Below are 20,347 nucleotides of genomic sequence, written 5' to 3'. Positions count from 1 at the left end.
CCTCCAACCAGGCTTTATCATCCACAAAGTGAAAAGTCTAGCTGGAATTTTCGAAAGAAAAGCCTACAGATTTTATTTTATTCTTAAATTAATAGACCTTATTCGTGGTGTGACAATGTTTTCCCAATTCAACGTGACAAACCTCCGGGGGAATGAAGAGCTATTGTTTTGCAACTCGTCGGGATATCACCGTTATTCCTTTCGTATCCTTTGGGATACTCATGAATTTTTCGAAGAGTAAAATTAAAAACAAAAGAAAATGAATCCTCTGTTGGTTTGTCACGCCGAATTGGGAAAACATTGTCACACCACGAATAAGGTCTATTTGCTTTTGTTCATATTTGGTCAAAAATAACCGTAGACCATACTTATATCGAATGTTGAACCGTCGTATGGTAACTCGCAGCATTTACGGCACCGCCGAATATTTCTACCCAAACGCCGCTATCCCTGGAGAAATTACAGACGGATCAGGAAGATCGGCCGAATCCTAATCCTTTTGCTATGACCAGGAAACCCAAAATGTGGCTTTTGCCTCTGAAGACTAAGTCCCCATGGTCATTCTTTTCCATGTGGGATGCGTTTTGCAGTAAAGTAGTGCGTCATACTTTTACACGCAAGCGTGGGTACCGGAGATGTCCTTCCATTCTAGCTTGCTGTAGTGACTTGGTGGCGAGGGCCTGGGATCCAGCTACAAGCTGAGTAAAGTTCGTGTACAGTTCGTGTCTGTCAGAGTTCTATATCATGGAAGAAGACGTCTCACGAACATGTTCGGTAAGGGAATACCACAATACCAATATGAAATGTATGTATTTTTATATCTCATAAGATATAAAAATACATAAACTTTATATTGGTATAAAAATACTTAAACTTTATATTGGTATTGTAGTAGAAAAAAGCATTTTGCCTTTGTTTTCAAGTCAAATGATGAGTAAAACCCTAACTGATTTTAGCTGATTCTGAAGGAGTTTTATTCTGTCAACCTGACAACGTTACGTATCTATTGCAGGTTTAATGGACCTTAACTTGCTGCCCTACAGTGTTTTTTTGAGGAAAGTGTTTACGTGAGAAGCAAAAAAAGATATCGTGATTTTTTTCAAATCAATTATTCAATATCGAAATCCAATTATGATTTGTCACGCTCTGCTGTTCTGTAATCATCTGATTTTTTGTTGTTGCATTGAGTCTAATAATACGTACGCTAGTTCTTCTTACAACCGCCGCTGCTCGATATTTTATAAATGATTCGAAGTCAAGGATGAATGACACTGTAGTGAGTATGTGATAGAGTTTTAGGGAACAGAATGTTAATTTTGGCGAAGCAAATGAATATATCGACAGAGGTCAAAGACTAGAACGTTTACATATAAGACTTGCTCTGGACTCAGTCTCTTAGTGCATGCAGTAGTATTGGGGCGGACTCGGACTGGTTTCGACCTAGCGTACGTAAAACACTCAGTCTTTTCCAACACTCAGGTTTTTCTGGGTAAATGCCAAGCACCCCAGATTTCTCGTACTGGTTTACCAGCCCCACCGCCCTCACCGATAAAAATGTGCGGCCTCTTATATAAAATATTCTTTTTTTAAACAGGCGCCTTTGAAATTCCTGACCTTCAAGGCAGCTACTACACCAGGGACAAGAACAGCGGGTCTCAGCCTCCTTCATGCTGCTTGTATTCAAGCAGACTTTCATACTGTCTCTCTTCTTCTAAACTTAAGCCCAACTCGTCTGGACAATGCCATCGCTTTGACCATCAAAACAACATCTTCTGCTGCTTCTCCACTAAACAATGCTAGCTGCTTTACTCTTTCTATGATTGGAAATACCAGAAAGCATGACCAAATTCACAGGTTACTATCTAAAATTGATGATGAGTTTATGGGTCGGTCCTTGATGCATATTGCAGCGTACAGAGGAAGTTACGAACAGTTGAAGAGAATATTGGAGTTAGGCGCAAATCCTAATGAGGTGACTAAACATGGCGGTATTACTCCGCTTATGTTTGCAGCAACTCGCAGTTCTACGAGTTTTATGGAAGTATTAATCGAAAAGGGAGCATCAATCTACACTAAGGACAAGTCGGATTCGTGCGCGCTCCATTACGCCGCATTTCACGGCAGGACCAGAAACGTAAGACTTCTTTTGTATAGCGGTGTAGACGTCAATGAAATCAACGGGCGTAGAGAGATGGCGCTCCATCTAGCCTCCAAATATGGCCACACGAAGACTGTCGCAGTTTTGATACAAAACGGAAGTGACATTGACGCTAAGACTTCAGGAGGCGACACGCCACTCATGTTGGCAGTGATTGGGGGTTATAGAGACACTACTGCATACCTTCTTGCTCGTGGAAGTTCCGTACATATCCAAGGAGGTTTAGATTTTACTGCGCTACACCATGCCTGCAAGGAAGGCCATACAGAGATTGCTGGTCTTCTGATTAAGAAAGGTAGCAATCTCGAGGCAAGGACCTCAGGGAAAACCCCGCTGCACTTGGCTGCAACCGCCAATAATTGCGAGACGGCCAAAATGCTCTTTATGCATGGATGCGATTTGGACGCGCATGACATGTTTGGAAGAACAGCCATGCATTATGCCGCACAACAGGGTAACATCAACATGATTAAGCTTCTAGTTCACAGAGGCGCTGATAGCCATGCTAAAGATTCCGAAGGCCAAACTCCATTATTCCAAGCTACAATTTTTGACCAGCTTGAAGCTACGGAAACTCTGATCCTGAGCGGCTTACGGGTGACCGCGCGCGATCGTTACGATAGAACAACGTTACATTATGCCGCACAAGAAGGAAACACAAGTATCGCAGCCTTGTTGATTAAACGTGGAAGCGAAATTGACGCCGTGGCTGATAATGGCGACACGCCTCTCATTGTTGCCGTTGGCTACGGAAGTACTGAGATTGTAGAACTTCTCTTGCGGGAAGGTGCTGATGTTAATGCGAGGAATTCCATTGGTTTGTCTGCTATTCACATTGCTTCTGGCAACAGAAAGACACGCATTGCAAAATTTCTCATATCCAGTGGTGCGGACATAGAGGCGCAGACGAGCGAAGGAGACACGCCTCTACACATTGCAAGTCGTCAGGGTTTGAGAGAAATGGTCGTACTTCTGCTCGAACAGGGAGCGAATGTCAACTCACGCGACTCCGGAGACAGGACTCCGCTTGCAGTTGCCATTATTGAGATTCATCTTGAGGTTGCGGAAGTGTTGCTGAGGCACAATGCTGATTGCAATCTTCAAGACGGCGAGGGTCAGACGCCTTTGCATATGGTGTATTCCTCTCTCAGTCACGTGCTTGTCGAGGAATGGCTTACACGCGAGCTCACGAATCTACTTCTGAGGTAGGCTAGCTATTCTAATCAAAATGCAAATAGTCTTGAAATTGGAATGATAAAAGGTAAATCATACACCGTGAAAAGATGAAAAAACTTACTCTGACGTTTCGGACGCTAGTCCTTCGTCGGATTCACCCTTTTATCATTACTGTTTCATTAGAAACACCGACGCAGCTCACACTAGTTTTTAGCTAGTTATCTCTTCTTTGAAATTGGAGTAATGCATATATCCGTGGAATAGCACAGAAACTAAAGTACACATCTATTTCATTGATGCTATTTTGTACTAATAAGCTGGTACTATTTCACGGATATATGGTTGGCACTCTACCAATACAAGATTGCGCTGTGTCCTAAAGACTGGGGCGGAGAAATTGAAGTTAATTCTCATGACTTTGGGGGGTATAGAAAATATGTTAATATAAGTTACCACGGCGAACTTAAAGGGACAGTATGAACTCAAATGCGAAGAGTCTTCGAATCAGAAGCAACTTTGAGGGAGGAGATGTGAGTCAGAATTGTGACATAAAAAGCAATAGGAAGAAAGGAAACGGGAAAGCATGGAAGCTAGGGGAAAAGAAGAAATGAGTATCCGAGTATACCTTGTCACAGGCCCACTACAAGGTCAAAAAACATATAGGTAGGGTGCACTAGGTCAAAAATATTTGAGAGGAGTTGGGTGGTGAGAAATAACCAAAACCAACACAGTGTTCGTAATATTTTACAAGTATTATTTAATCTGTTTGTCAACAGATATAACGGCGACGTAACAGCCAAAGATATCCGAGGCAAGACTCCACTGCATTTTGCTGCAGTCAGCGGCTCTGCTAATCTGGTCACGTACCTCCTCGAAAACGGAAGTGACGTCAACGCCACCGACTTAGATGGCTTCACTCCACTGATCTGTTGCCTATTCTATTCCAGTCGCGCTGAACCTATCGCGAAGGTGTTGATCCAGTACGGGGCGGATATAACGTTAGCTGACAATTCTCAACGTACAGCACTGCACTATGCTGCAGGACTTAACGGGTCCAGAAGAATATGCGAGATATTGTTACAGAATAAAGCAGATATCGAGGCGGTGGATGAGGATGGTAATACCGCTATACATCTTGCTGCGTTGTACCGTAGTACTCCTACTGCAGACCTACTCGTCAAGAAGAAATGTAATGTTAATGTTGTTAATAAAGAAGGTAAGGAAAAATAACAGTTTGTAAACGCCACAAACAACAAAATTCAGTGCCGGTATAAAAAAAAGTGCCTGCCCATTTATGCATTTATAACATTGCGAATACAAGTGTGAAATTTTATTTGTATAGTGGAAACGACAGTATCGTGCCTCATCACAGTCATACAAAATCGGCTTTATTTATTTAATTTCTTAATTCAATTTAGTTTATTTTTCAATCTAATGGGACTGCCGATCGAGTGGAATCTATAGACCTTGGACGTAATGTTTCCCTATTTCACTCCACGTGTCTTTCCCTAGAGTATCATTTCTTTAATTAATGGTTGCGCATGAGAAGACACATGAATAATGATACGATTCATGCAAGGAATAAGATTCTCAAGACTTGGTATGAAATAAGAAAACGTTACGCCCAAGGTAAAAATTCAAACGTTATTCCCCATATTTCTCTTTTGAATCGAAGGTCGAACTCCTCTTCACTGTGCAGTAGCGGCAAAATGCAGCTGCACTCACGGCTGCAAGAGGTGTGTCTGGAAGTATAACACAGTTGAATTGTTAATAGAAGAAGGTCAAAGCAAAGTAAACGTCGCCGACCACAAGGGCAACACACCAATGCACCTGGTGACAGCCTCCATCACCGATACTTCGACTGCTCGGCTCCTCATTAAGAAAGGTGCTGACATGAGTGCTGTGAATAACCAGGGAAAGACTGCACTTCATCTGGTGGCGGCCATGAAGTGTGAGCGCAGTAGAGAAAGGTTTACTAAATCAAGGTGAGACAAGAAGGAGTCAGGCTGGGAAGGGAATCAAGGGTGATGTATCGGGAAGCACACTCGCCTCTTGGCTCTGGGGACTGGAGTTTAATTTTCGGACTTGGTATCCAGGGTTCGTGCTGAGGTAACCACTTAAACTTCAAGGACTATTCAAGGAGTATACAAGGACCCAAAAATGAAATTTCAAGGAGTATGTTCAGCTAACTATGTCAAGGTTTTACACGGTGGTTGCACATGGCCGACTTTAAGATTTTTCAATCTTTCTGACTAGATCTATTTCAGAACCATGCAAGTAATGATCAAAGCAACAATTCAAGGAGTTTCGCTAAAATTGTAAAATTCAAGAGCTTAGTTCAAGTGCCCTTGAAAACGTGAATTCAATTCAAGGACTTTTCAAGGAGTTTAAGGAGTAGCATGAACCTTGGGTATCGCACATGAATAGATGTTGTCGGGTCTCTCTCTCGATTCGAGGGTTTTTCTCCGGGGTCCCTGACTTAGATCCGCCCAGAGGTTGTTTCAGGGTATTACTTTCCCATAACAATAATACTTTGTGGCTTTGTGGGGTAACCAGAGGGGGAAAACGCATATTTTGCTGAAGGCTGATCAGACAATGTTGAAAATACCTTGTTTGATATCCAAAAATAAAATGAAGAAGTTAAAAATAGAAAAACATAGAAGCTTGAAGAAGTTTAAGGTAAATTAAACCTTTTTCCCGTAGGTCAATACATTTTCTGTAACACCAAACCTTTTGATGTTCTGTAACGCAGAATAAACTGATAATCAGTATTGTACAGATAAAAGCAGGTATAGTATAAATTCAATGAAGAAACCTTTCAATTTGGGACAGTTTTTTGATGGTTACCCCCCAAAGATGCAAGACATTATGGGGATGTGAAAGTAGAGAATTACTAATCTAAATTTTCTGAACAGGTGGACATTCGGGACAGCGGATTTGTTAGTGCGACGTGGTTCAGACCTTCGCGCTATTGATCACCTTGGTAACACACCTCTCCACTACGCAGCCGCAGCAGCACGTGACGACATTGCGAAACTCTTGTTAGACAATCACGCTGATGTTGATCCCACCAACAAGTGCGACCAGACCCCACTGCATCTGGCAGCACAGGCAGGAGCGAAGCAAGCTGCCGAGTTGTTGATTAAGAATGGTGCAGATCTGCGCGCGCTGGATAACCAGACAAGAACTCCTTTAGAGATGGCTATTGAAGCTGGGAAAGTAGAAACAATGGATCTTATTGAACAGATATTGTTCGCATAGAAAGACAAGCGACACCTGATTTTCTCTTGCGCATGCTTTTTGGAAAGCTTCTGCTTTGGCGCAAGATGCATGTGTATCTATAGAATGCTAGTATTCACTTGAAATGGAAAAAAAACCCTACTTCATCGCGACGACGATTCCGCGCGTGCTATTGAAAAGCACTCGTGAGACTCCTAAGGTTTTTTTTACAATAGAACGTTTTCATTCAGTCCCTATAGAAGTAACTGACAATAGAAATGACAGCGATATTGGTGTATCTAACAAAAGGAACTAATGACAAAGTCATTGTCAAAGATACACCAATATGGCGGCTGTGACGTCATATAAAAAAGGCATGCCACATAGTTCAGTACAACTAAAAAAATAATAATTAAGTTATATTCTTTAAACAAATACTATATATTGTAAAATGACGAGAAATTAACTCAATTGCCAAGCAATATGATATGATTTTAATATGAGAATATATAATGAAAATACGAGATTTTTACTAACATTGCTTAAATTCTGTTTTAAAATAATGTACCAGTACACTGATAATAATGCTTTGGGTCAGGTGTAAAGACTAAAACAAATTCTAAATCACAGTTGTGTGAACCGCATTTTCTTTTATATAAAATGCAGGAAATTAAGGGAACTCAAAAGCGGTGTAGTGGTAGTATGGTCGCCGCTTAACTCTGGGGTCTCATGTTCTATTCCTGGAATGGGCGCATTGCATTGAATAGTAGTGAGTATTGACATTATTCTCTGGGTTCTCTGGTTTTCTTCCTCACCAGGCTAAATTCTAATTTGAATTGTGAGTTTAGCCGTGCATGCTCCGACTTAGATCAGCCCAGAGGCTGTTTCAGGGTTTGATCTGTGAGTTAGCCATGCCCTGACTTAGATCAGCCCAGAGGTTGTTTCAGGGTTCTATCTGTGAGTTAGCTATACCCTGACTTAGATCAACCCAGAGGTTGTTTCAGGGTTTTATCTGTGAGTTAGCCGTGCCCTGACTGTGATCAGCCCAGAGGCTGTTGCAAGGCATCAATAAAATTTGGAGGATTTTTCCTACTGAAATATAGGAAATTCAAATAGAGTTTTGCTTTCGTACTTGTCTAATGGGCTGTGAACCAAACCACAACACATTCTTTCTGTCAGGCTCCTGTGAAGGTGATGGTCGCAGAGAATCCTGATTTCCTCACAGGTCTTCTAGTGTTGAAAACTTTCAATACCGCATTCTCTGCAGTATCTTCATAAGGCTGTATAACTATACTCCTTCTTAATATGGTCTGTATCGATGGCTGGAGTGAGGTTTCCTTACAAGGTCAGGATTGAACTGAGAATTATACCTGTCAAATAATAAAAGATAAATAGTTATTAACAGTAAGCACCCCGCTGGTGGTGGGTATCGTTATATGCCACTATTTTTTCAGAGACACAAAACCTCCTCAGAAGGCTACTCGCTAGGGTTTTAGTTGGTTTGGTTTTTGTTGCTGTTTGAGAGTGATGGGTATCCTGTGGTGAAAACGAGGAAGACTAAGGCGAGCGGGGAGGGAAAGAAAGCCAACTCTCAGCCAACACAGGAAGCCCAGTATACGAAAAGAGAAAGAAGAGAGAAAAGAGCAAAGAGAAGCCTGCTGAGGAGACTAACACAGACCAAACTTGTAACAGATCTAAACGACCGTTAAATTTTTACGGGGGTAGGGGGGGGGGGGGATTTTTCTTGCGTGGCTTTCTATTAAAACAGGATAATTTTTAAGACATCAAATTTCTATTTGGTTACTTATTTCTTGAGTACCCCCCTTAAATGCAAAGATTCCCAATTCTCCCCAATTGTAGAGTTTATAAAGCTGATCTTGTTTTTTACTGCTAACTGATACGTGATTCTGATTGGTCAAGAGTGCGTGCTTAAAGAGAGCCCACAGCACGCCCGCGCACTTTCAGTTTCGTTATTCCTGTAATTTTTATTTTATAAGAGAAATAAAAAACTTGCTTGCTGTGCTGTGTGCAGTCATAAAGCACTTGGGGATTGGCAGAACACTCGAGAAGTGTTGAGAAGCACTCCGCTACGCGTTGTACTTCTCCTAACTCATTATTATCTCCCAATCTTTAAACCAAGCGAAATGACAAATCGTCAGGAAAACAATCTTAACCAACAGTTTTAGAATAGACAACGTTGGCCTTCCTACGCTATTTGACCGGTGGGAATCACCTTGTTGTAATTGTTACGAATCAATACTGGTTAAAGAAGACAAACCTAACCGAGTGGAAAAGTAGTACTGATTGAGATTCTCAAGGACTTTTTCTCTTATGTGCAGTAACAAAGCGGTAAAAAACTAGTTTCATCCCTTATGCTGTTAAGTAGTTGGACGCTGCACCATTAAGCAAACTGTACACTGAAAAACTGTCCTTTTTTCACGAGGGTAGCACTTACATTAATTAAGGAGGCTCTGGGTAGTTTGGGTCTGGCACACATAGCCGCATTGAAACCGCTACAACTTCGTCTTGAATAACTCGATCTGCAAGCGCTTTTCACACAATGTCAGGAAAGGATTAAAGGTTTCAAAAATGATAAATTAGTTTAAAGCGGCCTTTTCGTTCTGACGTAATGGTGACATCCTAGAAATCATTCATCACTTGTTTTCTCGAAAACTAGACCTAAACTTTTAAAGCGACTTGCACCAGTCAATAGTATTCATCAAGGCACCCAACATATTGCAATATGAAAAAATTGTAGGATAGCGTTTTCCAAATATTACGCGATTGCGGAGGGAGGAAAACCGGAGAACCCGGAAAACCCTCGAAGCACAGGAGAGAACCAACAAACAACTCTAATCATATACAACACCGAACCCGGCGGGACTCGAGCTCGGGTCGCATGAGGAGAGGCGAGCACTCACACCGCTACGCCACCCGTGCTTCTCACTGAGCGCTTATGTGTATTATATGTATTTCATATTTTATTCAATTCGCTTCATCATCAACATTATTATTTATTGTTGAAAACAGTTATCACATTAAATATATATTTACATATTTCATTTATTTATTTATTTCAGTTTTATTTCAATTTCAAAACAGTGTTTTTTATTTTTATTTTTTGCTATACAAGTTAATAAATATATAAACGACTTCTGGGTCCAAAACGAAAAGCATTTTTATGAAGATTTTTTAACACTTTTCTTCATGACAGGTTGTTTAAAGTCAAATCAGTTCATGTGTTCCTATCGAGATTCATTTTATTATTCGAAGTTTGATTTCCATCTCGCTTTGAAGCTTGCATTAATCAAACAAACGTTGTAAACTACAATTCTTAATCCGGGCCTTTACCTCAAAATATCTAAGTGTTCATTTGTGAAAGGATTTTTCGAACAAAACAACACACCACACAAATAACTTTAATTAAAATGTTAGCTACGACTGTAGAAATAATTTTGGCTTTGCACGAATCTGTGAAGAACTAAATAAACTTTTAATCCGCTCCCAAATTTCAAATTTATAACGGTTCCTTTCATTAACGCAAGTTTCAAAGCAAGATGGAAACTTCGAATAATAAACTGAATGTTTGAACATCGATGGGAACGCATGAGCTGGTTTGACTATAAACGGTTCTGATTGTTTTAGGTAGTCTAACAGTTTTTCGCTTTATTTTAGTTGTATTCCTTAGCAGTTGGACCAGGAAAATAATACGCGACTTATTTTAACCTTGAATGCTTTTAGTTTCAGCTTTTAGTGTACCTGTATAATGAATGGTTTACAAATATGTCATAACTTGAAAGCTCTATAACAGTGTAATATTCTGCCCCATCTATTGTTAATATTAAGGTATGCAAAGGCAACTCTGGCCTGGAACAAATCCTGGCTGAAGAGCAATAAATGGGATAGAATGTGGATCAACCCGGCTTGCTCGTGGGTGGGTGGATGGGTCAAAAAACGTACACTTCGTCGTCGGTGGTTTAATGAGAGTGATTAATTCGTGGCGTCCTTTCCTTTCGTATTAGTATAAAGTCCGTGAGAATACATACTAACAATTTCTTTGGCACCTAATTTACATATTCAAGTTGACTATGAATAGTGGGGCGGATATTTGCTGCCCTTATAAATGGATTATAAATGGATTAGAATGGCCTAGTGCATTAATGTTCGACGAAATGGCGCTAGATCCGCTACTACACAATTGGGGATTGTTAGAGTTCACATTAGAGCTTATACGCGAGAGCTTTAGTCTAAAATGCAGCCTAATGAATCTTCTGAAGGCTTTTCGTAGATCAGGCATACTAAAAAGCATGACAGTGGGGCTTACTGCGGAGTTAGAGTAAGCAAGCAATGCGCCGACTCTCCTTATAATGATCTCCGTCGTGAAAGTGAAGTCGAACTTCAAGATCATGCTTACCCCAGAATATACCACATATAATAAATACGGAATGACAAAACTAAATATGAGAATCACAAAAGTACTTGTCCCATAAAATCTCCACGAATTAACTTTACAGTTTGTCGTTGTCTTTCTTTTCTGTCGTAAGAAACAAACTAAACGAAGGCTAGTAAAGGTTAAAATGATACTTGGGATGAGATAGACAACGACTGTAAACGATATAAACATTGCCTTGTATTCGAGAACATTTTTGTTATACACGCAAGTCCTGGTGTATGTGGTGGGGCCGATATCTCGAATTTCTAGGCCATAAGTGGCAGAGCCAACAAATGTTGAAACTCCCCCGAAAATCCACGCCCCTAAGACAAGTCCCTTGATTGAACGACTGGATGGGACGAGTAAAGGATAAAATACTGCCAAATATCTTTCTATTCCGATGACAAAGAGATTGTTTATAGTTACCACTGGAAAGAAGATGTTGCAAAAGCGGACGATCTTGCAGATCATGTCACTGGTTATAACATCAACAAAGTTCACTGTGATGGCGACTGGCAGAGTAATCAGACCACAAAAGAAATCCGAGAGCGCTAGACTTTGAATAAACATACTGACCACTGGGAATCGATCGAAAGGTCTTCGGTTGTGAACGTTCCTTTTTCGCTTGGTTCGTAGCTTTGCCTTGACGTTAAGGATAAAGGCATTGGCCACAACAGCGTAGACACAGAGAACACCAACCAAGGAATAAATAACTAGTTTGGTAATAAAAACATCGTAGGGCATAAACACGTATTCCTTGGGCGAAGAAAGCTTGCTGGTATCATTCATCATCGGTTAATTCAGCTCAAAGATGTTAGGAATTAGGAAACCTATCAAACTTAGAGAGCAAGTTTCACAACTTTCCCCAGCACAAGCCGTCGGTGGTTTTGACCCTGGTCAGTCAGTGTACGAACAAAATCATATAACAACACGCTTTAAGACAAATATATTCCGTCTCACCCAAGTTACATAACTTTCAAAATCAATGCTCGTTTTTATCGCCAAGGAAGTAAGATCAAAGCGTCTGTATAAATGCGCAATTAAGGTCTTGTTCAAAGCGAGGTGTTAGTTTTTCATAAACACGCAGAAGAAAATTTGTCCATTTTTTGCCAGCGAATACCCTTTTAAAACTGGTTCCAAAACATGTTCACGAAATCCAGGAAATTTTACAATTTTTAATTTTCGATTTTCCAGGAAGGTGGAATTCCAGGAGCAGTATATGCGAACCCTGAAAAGACACCTGCTTCAAAAATAGCATCATTCTTCTGTGAGAACAATAGAACAATAGACCTTTTTCAACTGTTACGGCGGCCATCTTGAATATTGGTGTCACCTACCAGCAAATTCAATTAGTTTTTTAGATTTGCTTCTTTTTGAAAAGCGTCAAGTTATATTAAAAGACATCCTGACATCTTGTTCGCATCTCAGGTCTCAAAATAATGAAATTCAAGACGTCCGCCATTCAATCTAATGCCCCGACGAATCGTTGTTTTCCTTCTGCAATAAGACTATTTAATTCTAGTGTTTAAAGAGACTGCTTTCTGTTGAACTGAAACCTACGAATTCTTTTTGAAACCCGGTACTGTAACTTAGTAATGCTAATTTAGAATCTAAAAGGAATGTCCATAGATCATTTTTGAGATACGTACTGATTTACAATCAAATGCTGGTAAGCGCTTCTTCGAAGAAAAAAGAAAAGAAAAAAAACAACAAAACAAAACGGAAGCTTTAGACTTTATTTTTTCAGGAAACCTAACTCATTTGAATTTGAGTCAAACGTTTTGGAAATCTTGAAAAAATTAGATTCCCAGTCACACGGGAAGCTACGCGACCAACTCATTAGGCGTTATAGGGCACTTTAAAAAAGCACGGGTGGCGTAGCAGCGTGAGCACTCGCCTGTCATCAGTGCGACCCGGGTTCGATTCCCTCCGTGCTCGGTGTCGTATGTGAGAATAATAATAGTAATAATACTATATTGATATCAAATGGCAAACAGATAAAAGTTTGAAAATCTTAAAATTGTAATAAGGGTATAAGGCCCCGTCTACACGTATCCGGAAATTTTTGTATCCGCAAATATTTTTTTACGGATACGGGTTGCGTCCACAGCACACATGTCCGCAAATTTTTGTATCCGTATCCGCAAATTTTACGAAAACGGATACGCGTGGACGGTGAAAACGATTCGAATACGCTGCGTGTGGACGCAAACATTTTCGTATCCGCAAAAAATAAATTGCGGATACAAAAATTTCCGGATACGTGTGGACGGGGCCTAAGTACCTGGATTGTCCCACAAGCTTAATGAAACTACATTTAAATCTTTTCTTCCTGCATTTTATCAAGTCAAATTTACGTGGATTACGTAGACTTTATCATATGACCCGTACGGCCCTGCTCGCGCGCTCTAATAAAACCATCGGAAAAAGTCACGTGATGGGGGCCGGACGGGTTGACGTAAGCGGGCCGGAAAAACCCGTCCGGCCCTGCTCGAATCCGCGCGCTTTCTTTTTCTTAATTATTTTTATTTTCGTGAGGCTCATATGATAAAATGCTTATTGACTGAGTTAGGTCGGGCCGTACGGGAAAATATTTGGCTCTCGGTCATTTGTACGGACCTCGCTGCGCTCGGTCCGTACGACATGACCTCGAGCCAAATATTTTCCCGTACGGCCCTCCCACTCAGTCAATAAGTACATAATATCAGTGTAGTTTGGGCTCAGGTATGAGGTCTTTTAGCTTGTTGTCTTTTTGGATCAGTATATTGTTGTAAGGTTTATGACAATGTTCTTCCCTACGTTGGTTGAGCTTTCGCAGGTTCATAACCTCAAGTCCTTCATTATATGACGATTGTGAAGAGTTGTTTGTTGGTTCTCTCCTGTGCTTCGAGGGTTTTCCGGGTTTACTGGTTTTCCTCCCTCCGCAAAAACCAACTTCTAAATTCCAATTGAAATTACGGTGGATTGAAGAGCCACTCTGTGGAAATGCTACTGCTAAATCCTATTTATTATTTATTCATTTATTTATCTATTTATTCATTCACTCATTTATTGATCTATTTATTCATCTATCTATCTATTTATTTATTTGTTTAAAAAAGTTCCAAATTGACGGCATTGTAAAAGTACAGATATGCAGAATGAAAGTTTTGAACCTTTTGCCGGGCATAGTAGGGTAACGTTATAAACTCTTTTCAAAGATCGTTGTCGCACCAAGAGCCTCAAGTATTCATAGCTAAAAGTGCCGGCGTTCTCTGCGATCTTGGCTTGTTGCTTGAGGCTTTTGGTGTGACAACGATTTCTGAAATAGGTGTATATAGTGAACTATTTTCAGAGGAATCAGATGAATTGATATAGAAGGGATCTATAATATGAAAGCACTTACCTGTATGGGTTGTCTTCCAAAGGTTCTGGCGCTTTTTTCTCTCCTTTTGATGAAGAACGAAGCTCACTTTCTCTTATTCGTTCAGATTGCTCTCTTTTTAACCGCTCTGCTCTGAGTTCTTGTACACTTTTCTTTCTTGGAGATGTCTCTTCTCTTCTCTATGTTCATGGAAGACAACAGATGTGATTGAAGGGCAATGATTGAGTATCACAAAGCAGGGGAAGAGGAAAGAGGTTAAAATATATATAGGGAAGGAATTTCCAAGAGGGACATAGACTGCTCCACAGAGATCGTCACCTTGACATGGCTGGGCAATGTGTGTCCTTATGACCCCTAGAGCTAGTCGGTTGGAGAATAGACCCCTTCACAGTTCCCTGCGCCATCTTGAAAGGTAGCCGTGGCTTTGCATTGAAGCGAGACAAACAGTGAGCTTGTAATGTTAGAGACCTTTTTTTAAAACCTTGGACAATTATTCACAGGTCTCTATCATTGCAAGCTCACTGTTCGTCTCGCTTCAATGCAGAGGCACGGCTACCTTTCAAGATGGCGCAGAAAACTGTTAAGGGGACTATTGTATGACTGTTAGGGTCACCCATGCTGAATATGTGTTGAAGGGTACAGACTAAACAAAGAGTGATCCCCTAGTCCTTCAGGTTGGGGTTGGCCACAGGGCTAACAACCCTACCAGTAGTATAGGGAATGGGGGTTCCAGCGCAATCTCAACACGGGGTAAGACCCGCGTCAAAAATCCACCTACGGACGACCCCCACTCCAAGTGTGGTTGAGGGCAACAGCGCACTTAAATATGTTAGTCTATATATGGAGTGCGAAGAATGTAAGAGAACTTTTAAGAAAGAAGCGGATTTGAAAAAGCATTTGGAAATGAAGACGAAGTGTATGAGCAGTTATGATTGTGGATGTGGTAAGAAGTTTGAGACTAAGGTTAAATTGTTTTGGCATTGTCAGGACTGTGAGTACGACTACGACGACCTAAAAAGTGCTTGGTATTAGGTATAAAATATTTCCTATTATATAGATGGAATCCCAAAGCAACTTCAGCACGGTGTCAATACCCGGTAACGGTGAGATTGACGTTAGACAGTTTTGGCGTCAGTCAGAAAGGAAGGTTAAAAGGACTCTCCGAAAAGGTATAGAAGAATTAGGAGCCCTGAAAGCGAGCATAATGGTAGAAGTAAGTTTGTCAAAAGACGAGGTAATGACGACAGCAATGTTGCGATCAAAGTCGTTAGTGATATTAGAATCCACGAATCTGGATAGGTCACTCAGTGAAGCCTTAGAAGCAATAATGGAGTCGCTGTCTAACTACACGAAAGAAGGATCGGGTTGGACAGTAGAGGAGGTTGAAGGAATAGAGATAAGTATGGCCAGGTACGTACCCATACGAGGGGGGAGTTACGTACCGCTACCAACGTGGGTAGAAAGGAAGAAGGCTATTGTAAACGTGAAGAATGAAGACAATCGATGCTTTATGTGGGCAATCAGGTCTGCACTGTATCCAGCAGAGAAGGATCCCTGTAGGACAAGTAAGTATCCCACAGATGATTTAGAGTGGGATGGTGTGGAATTTCCCATGCAGTTGATAGACATCCCCATATTTGAGGAAATAAACGATCTAGCAATTAACGTTTACGGAGTCAGAGAGCAGACGATAGTACCGTTAGTTCTGTCAAAAAGTAAAGGAGAGCGCGTACATTTATTCTACCACGGCGGACACTACTCATGGGTTAAACACATTAGCAGACTATTCTACAGACATACTAAGCACAAAGGCAAAAAGTACTTCTGCGACTGCTGCTTGCTGTCATTTACATCCTTAAATACCCTAAAGAAACACGATGAGATCTGCCGCGGAGTCGAAGAAGTGGCGCAACGGATCCAGATACCCACCAACAAAGAGCTTTCATACGCAGACCATCAAAAGCAGATGCAGGTGCCTTACGTGATATATGCAGACTTTGAAGCGTTGATAACTAAGGAAGAGCAGAAAAGTGGTGCCACGAATAAGGTGGGATTACACGAGATCTGCTCCTTTGGTTACATAGTAGTCAGATCAGATGGTAAGGCCAACCCTCCTGTGATTTACCGAGGTAAGAACGCAGCTAATGAGTTTCTAGAAGCATTGCGAGAAGAGGAGGAAGAGATAAGAGAACAATTAAGACGCCCAAAGAAGATGGTATTTACCAAAGAGAACCAGGATGCTTTTACCAAGGCAAAGAAATGCCACATTTGTCAACATACGCTTCTCCAGTTTGGAAGACGAGCCAAGAAAGCGTGGGATGAAGATGGAAAGTATTTAGGAGAAGCTCATTTTAAATGCGGGAAGTATGCTAAGAAGGGGGAAAAGCCGGGAAAGCCTTCCACCCACTGCATTCATTGTCATAAAGCATTCGTTGAGGATTTCTATGTGGATAAGGTTAGGGATCACTGCCACATCACGGGTAAATACAGAGGAGCGGCTCATTGGAAATGCAATATAAACTTCAAAGTAGATCCAGAAATGGAAATACCCGTATTCTTTCACAATTTAAGGGGTTACGACTCCCATTTGCTACTACAAGGAACAGACGGCTCCGAAGTAAAGTGCATACCCAACAACAAAGAAAGGTACATGTCCGTAACTGTGGGCAAGCTGAAGTTCTTAGACTCGCAGCAGTTCATGGCGGACTCCTTAGCAAACCTCGTAAAGTATAACACCAACTTTCCCATTTCCAGTCAATATGGCGCGGAAAGGAAAGGAGTCTACCCATACGAATACATGGATTCCTGGGATCGATTCAAAGAGTCCCTACCACCCAAAGATCGCTTCTACAGCACCCTAAACGAGTCCGGCATAAAGGATGAGGAGTACCAGCATGCGTTAGACGTGTGGGAAAAGTACTCCTGTGAGAACATGGGGGACTACCACGACATCTACCTAAGGTCTGACGTAGTGCTGCTTGCAGATGTTTTCCAAAGCTTCAGAAAGATGGCTATGGAATATTACGGATTGGATCCCGCTAATTTCTACACGGCTCCTGGGCTCAGCTGGAGTGCTTTGTTAAAGAAAACAAATGCGCAGTTGGATCTCCTAACGGAGTACGACATGTATCGGTTTATGGAAGACGGTATTCGTGGCGGCGTATGCGGACCCAGCCGACGTTACGCCCGCGCAAACAACCCCTTAGTAGAGCACGACCCAGAGAAACCAACCACATACATTTACTACCTGGATGCGAATAACCTTTATGGTTGGGCAATGTCACAGTACCTACCTGTGAGAGACTTCGAATGGGATCCAGTGAAGCCGATAGACTTCTACATGCAGGTAGGAAAGGAGGAAGACAAGGGTTACGTCTTAGAAGTGGATCTGGAGTACCCAGAGCGCCTGCACGACGAACACAATGAGTTCCCCTTAGCACCAGAAGCGATAGAGATACCATTTAAGCAGCTAAGTCCGTTGCAAAAGCAAATGTGCCCTGGTTACAAACCGTACAGGAAACTAACTATGAACCTGATGGATAAGAAGAAGTATGTGGTACATTACCGCAACCTGCAGTTCTACGTGGGACACGGAATGCGCGTAGAGAAGATCCACAGAGTCCTAAAATTCACGCAGGAACCCTGGATGCGCCCCTACATTGACTTTAACACGCAAAAGCGTACCGCAGCGAAAAATGACTTCGAGAAAAACCTCTTCAAACTGATGAACAACAGCGTGTTCGGAAAGACAATGGAGAACATCCGCAAGCGCGTAAGCGTAAAAATAGTCAGCACCAAAGAGGAAGCAGAAGCATACGTGTCACAGCCAGGCTTCGTTAGATACGTAGAAATGCTGAACTTCTACGTGATTCACATGAAAAGGGCAAACCTCTTACTAAACAAGCCCGTTTACACAGGCTTTACGGTGCTGGATCTATCGAAGCTGCTTATGTATGAGTTCTACTACGATAAGCTTAAGCCAAAGTACGGAGACCGCTGTCGCCTCCTGTACACAGACACCGACTCCCTAATTCTAGAAGTGCAAACGGAAGACGTTTACAAAGACTGCCTCCCCGACATAGATGAGTACGACACCAGCGGTTACCCGAAGGAGCACTTCCTTTACTCTGCGAAGAATAAGAAGGTAATTGGGAAGATGAAAGACGAAATGTTAGGAAAACCCATAGTAGAGTACGTGGGTCTGAAACCAAAGATGTACAGCGTGCTAAAGTTAGACGGCGTAGAAAAGAAAGCTAAAGGCGTAAAAAAGTACGTGGTTAAGAAGGACATTACGCACGAGTCCTACCTCAACGTATTACAAACACGCAAGGAACAGCGGCATAAGATGAACAGCCTGCGCAGCTATGGTCATCAGATACATAACGTCACGCAGGAGAAGGTGTCACTGTCTGCATTTGACGGTAAGCGATGGATGTGTGATGACGGAGTGCATACGATAGCATTCGGACATCACACGATAAGCAGTTCTTCCATGACGAACCCACGTGTGGGGCCATCGTGAAGATAATACAAGATGGGCTGACCCTTCTTAGCTATTACGCTTCGGATCTGGTAAGTTTCCAAAGACCAATTAGGATCCGTAGCTCTTTTGGATCCTCCTTCTAATTCACCCGGTCCGTAGAGATATCGGACTGTGACATTACCTAATTTTTTTTCATGGGGGAAGACCGCCCTCGAACTTCTGACGAAGGACTTGTGTTCCACGTGTTTCTTTTTTATGGCATCCTTGGGTTTTATCCCCGTAGCCCTGGCCGCCTCGTTGTTCAAAGCCGCGACGACCTGGGGGAGCCTCTGAGTCCATTCCCTGTTGCGTTTGGAGGGATCTTCCAGCTCTTTCCAATACTGGTACCCAAAGAGGCGCTCGGCCAGGGTCTTATTAAATCTTTCGACGATGCTCTGACCCCTGTGGTACTCAGCTTCGGCTCTCCTAATCTTAGTGCTGTGGTCTTTCAGGGTCTTAGTAACCACGCCCATAAACTCTGTCCCCGCATCCACTTGCAGCAGCTTGGGCCATTTCAAGACGCGCTTATAAATCCTACCTAGGGCTTCTGCGACTTCCCCAGAATCCTTGCTGGTTATGGGTTCGGCGTCCTTGTATCTGCTTGCGATATCAACTACGGTCAAAGCGTATCTATAGGTCTTTTTTCTCACCTTATCGTGCGGCAAGAAAAGCAAATCCGCCTGATGAACTTCATTGGGGGCATTTACGGTAAAGCTGGGCCTGGGAATGTACTTCGGCACGGGAAGATAAACCTGCCAGATGGTTTGTTTTTTCAACCAGTTCTTAGCCGTTTCTTCTGATACCCTGGCCGCGGTCGCGAGTTTCTTGATGGCCGACGCTCCTTTCCAATAGCCTTCAGGCCCATAGTAAATCCTCTTGAGTTTATCCTCTACGCGGCCCATTATATGAATTTGATTCAAGCGAAGGATAGGACAAGATTGATCTTGCGTCCGTTAAAATCCACCGTCTTTCCGTCCACCTTAATGGTGATGTTTATGCTTTCTACCAAATTAGACAAGTCATAGCTCAAAGAAATGGGAGTGTATTCTACCAGGTCAAATGGATTACCTTTGGGTAGAAACTTGGACATAAGAGAAGACTTTTCTCCATTGTTGTAACTATGGACTAAATCGCAATAGACTTCGTAAGAGGATGCGACTTTCCATTTCACAGGTATGGCTGTGTTGGTAATTGTCTTGCCCGAGGCACATAATAAAGATCCCAATGGGTCAGACTTTCCAAAAGTCATTGAATAATTTGACATATTATGTTTGAGGGTCATTTCGTGCGGCAATCCTGTGGTGAGAGTATAACCGTGTTTTGCTAATTCCTTGGCCAGTGTGATTGGCGTATAATGTCCATCGGGCAGCAATACGGCTTGATAGTTAGATCCTCCTGTATGCTCAGTGACTATGCCCCTAATCAGGTTATACCAAGAATTGTACAAAGAGCAACTAACCAGCCGGACCTTATGGG

The 20,347-nt window shown here is 42.0% G+C and overlaps 2 protein-coding genes across 2 annotated transcripts in view; one reads left to right on the top strand and one right to left on the bottom strand.

The window, feature by feature from the left end:
- Nucleotides 1-703: 703 nt before the first annotated feature.
- LOC116300577 (uncharacterized) lies at nucleotides 704-6,742 on the top strand. Its single transcript, XM_031709462.2, has 5 exons — nucleotides 704-774; nucleotides 1,595-3,363; nucleotides 4,111-4,550; nucleotides 5,010-5,319; nucleotides 6,250-6,742. The coding sequence occupies exons 1-5, from the start codon at nucleotides 745-747 to the stop codon at nucleotides 6,593-6,595; spliced, it is 2,895 nt and encodes a 964-aa protein (XP_031565322.2). The 5' UTR covers nucleotides 704-744; the 3' UTR covers nucleotides 6,596-6,742.
- A 987-nt stretch (nucleotides 6,743-7,729) lies between these two features.
- LOC116300580 (leukocyte receptor cluster member 1 homolog) overlaps nucleotides 7,730-20,347 on the bottom strand; it is a 29,627-nt gene continuing 17,009 nt past the window's right edge. The window contains exons 7-8 of the mRNA XM_031709465.2: nucleotides 14,371-14,528; nucleotides 7,730-7,923 (exon numbers count right to left, since the gene is read on the bottom strand). Coding sequence (XP_031565325.2) covers nucleotides 7,854-7,923; nucleotides 14,371-14,528 — 228 coding nt within the window. The 3' untranslated portion in view covers nucleotides 7,730-7,853. The remainder of the gene's footprint in view (nucleotides 7,924-14,370; nucleotides 14,529-20,347) is intronic.

The sequence above is a fragment of the Actinia tenebrosa genome, unplaced genomic scaffold (genome assembly GCF_029948245.1).
Source record: "Actinia tenebrosa isolate PJP-AT-01 unplaced genomic scaffold, QUT_ActTen_1.0 PGA_scaffold2__45_contigs__length_23673736, whole genome shotgun sequence".
Taxonomy (NCBI): domain Eukaryota; kingdom Metazoa; phylum Cnidaria; class Anthozoa; order Actiniaria; family Actiniidae; genus Actinia; species Actinia tenebrosa.
This window is presented reverse-complemented; position numbering and strand designations above follow the sequence as displayed.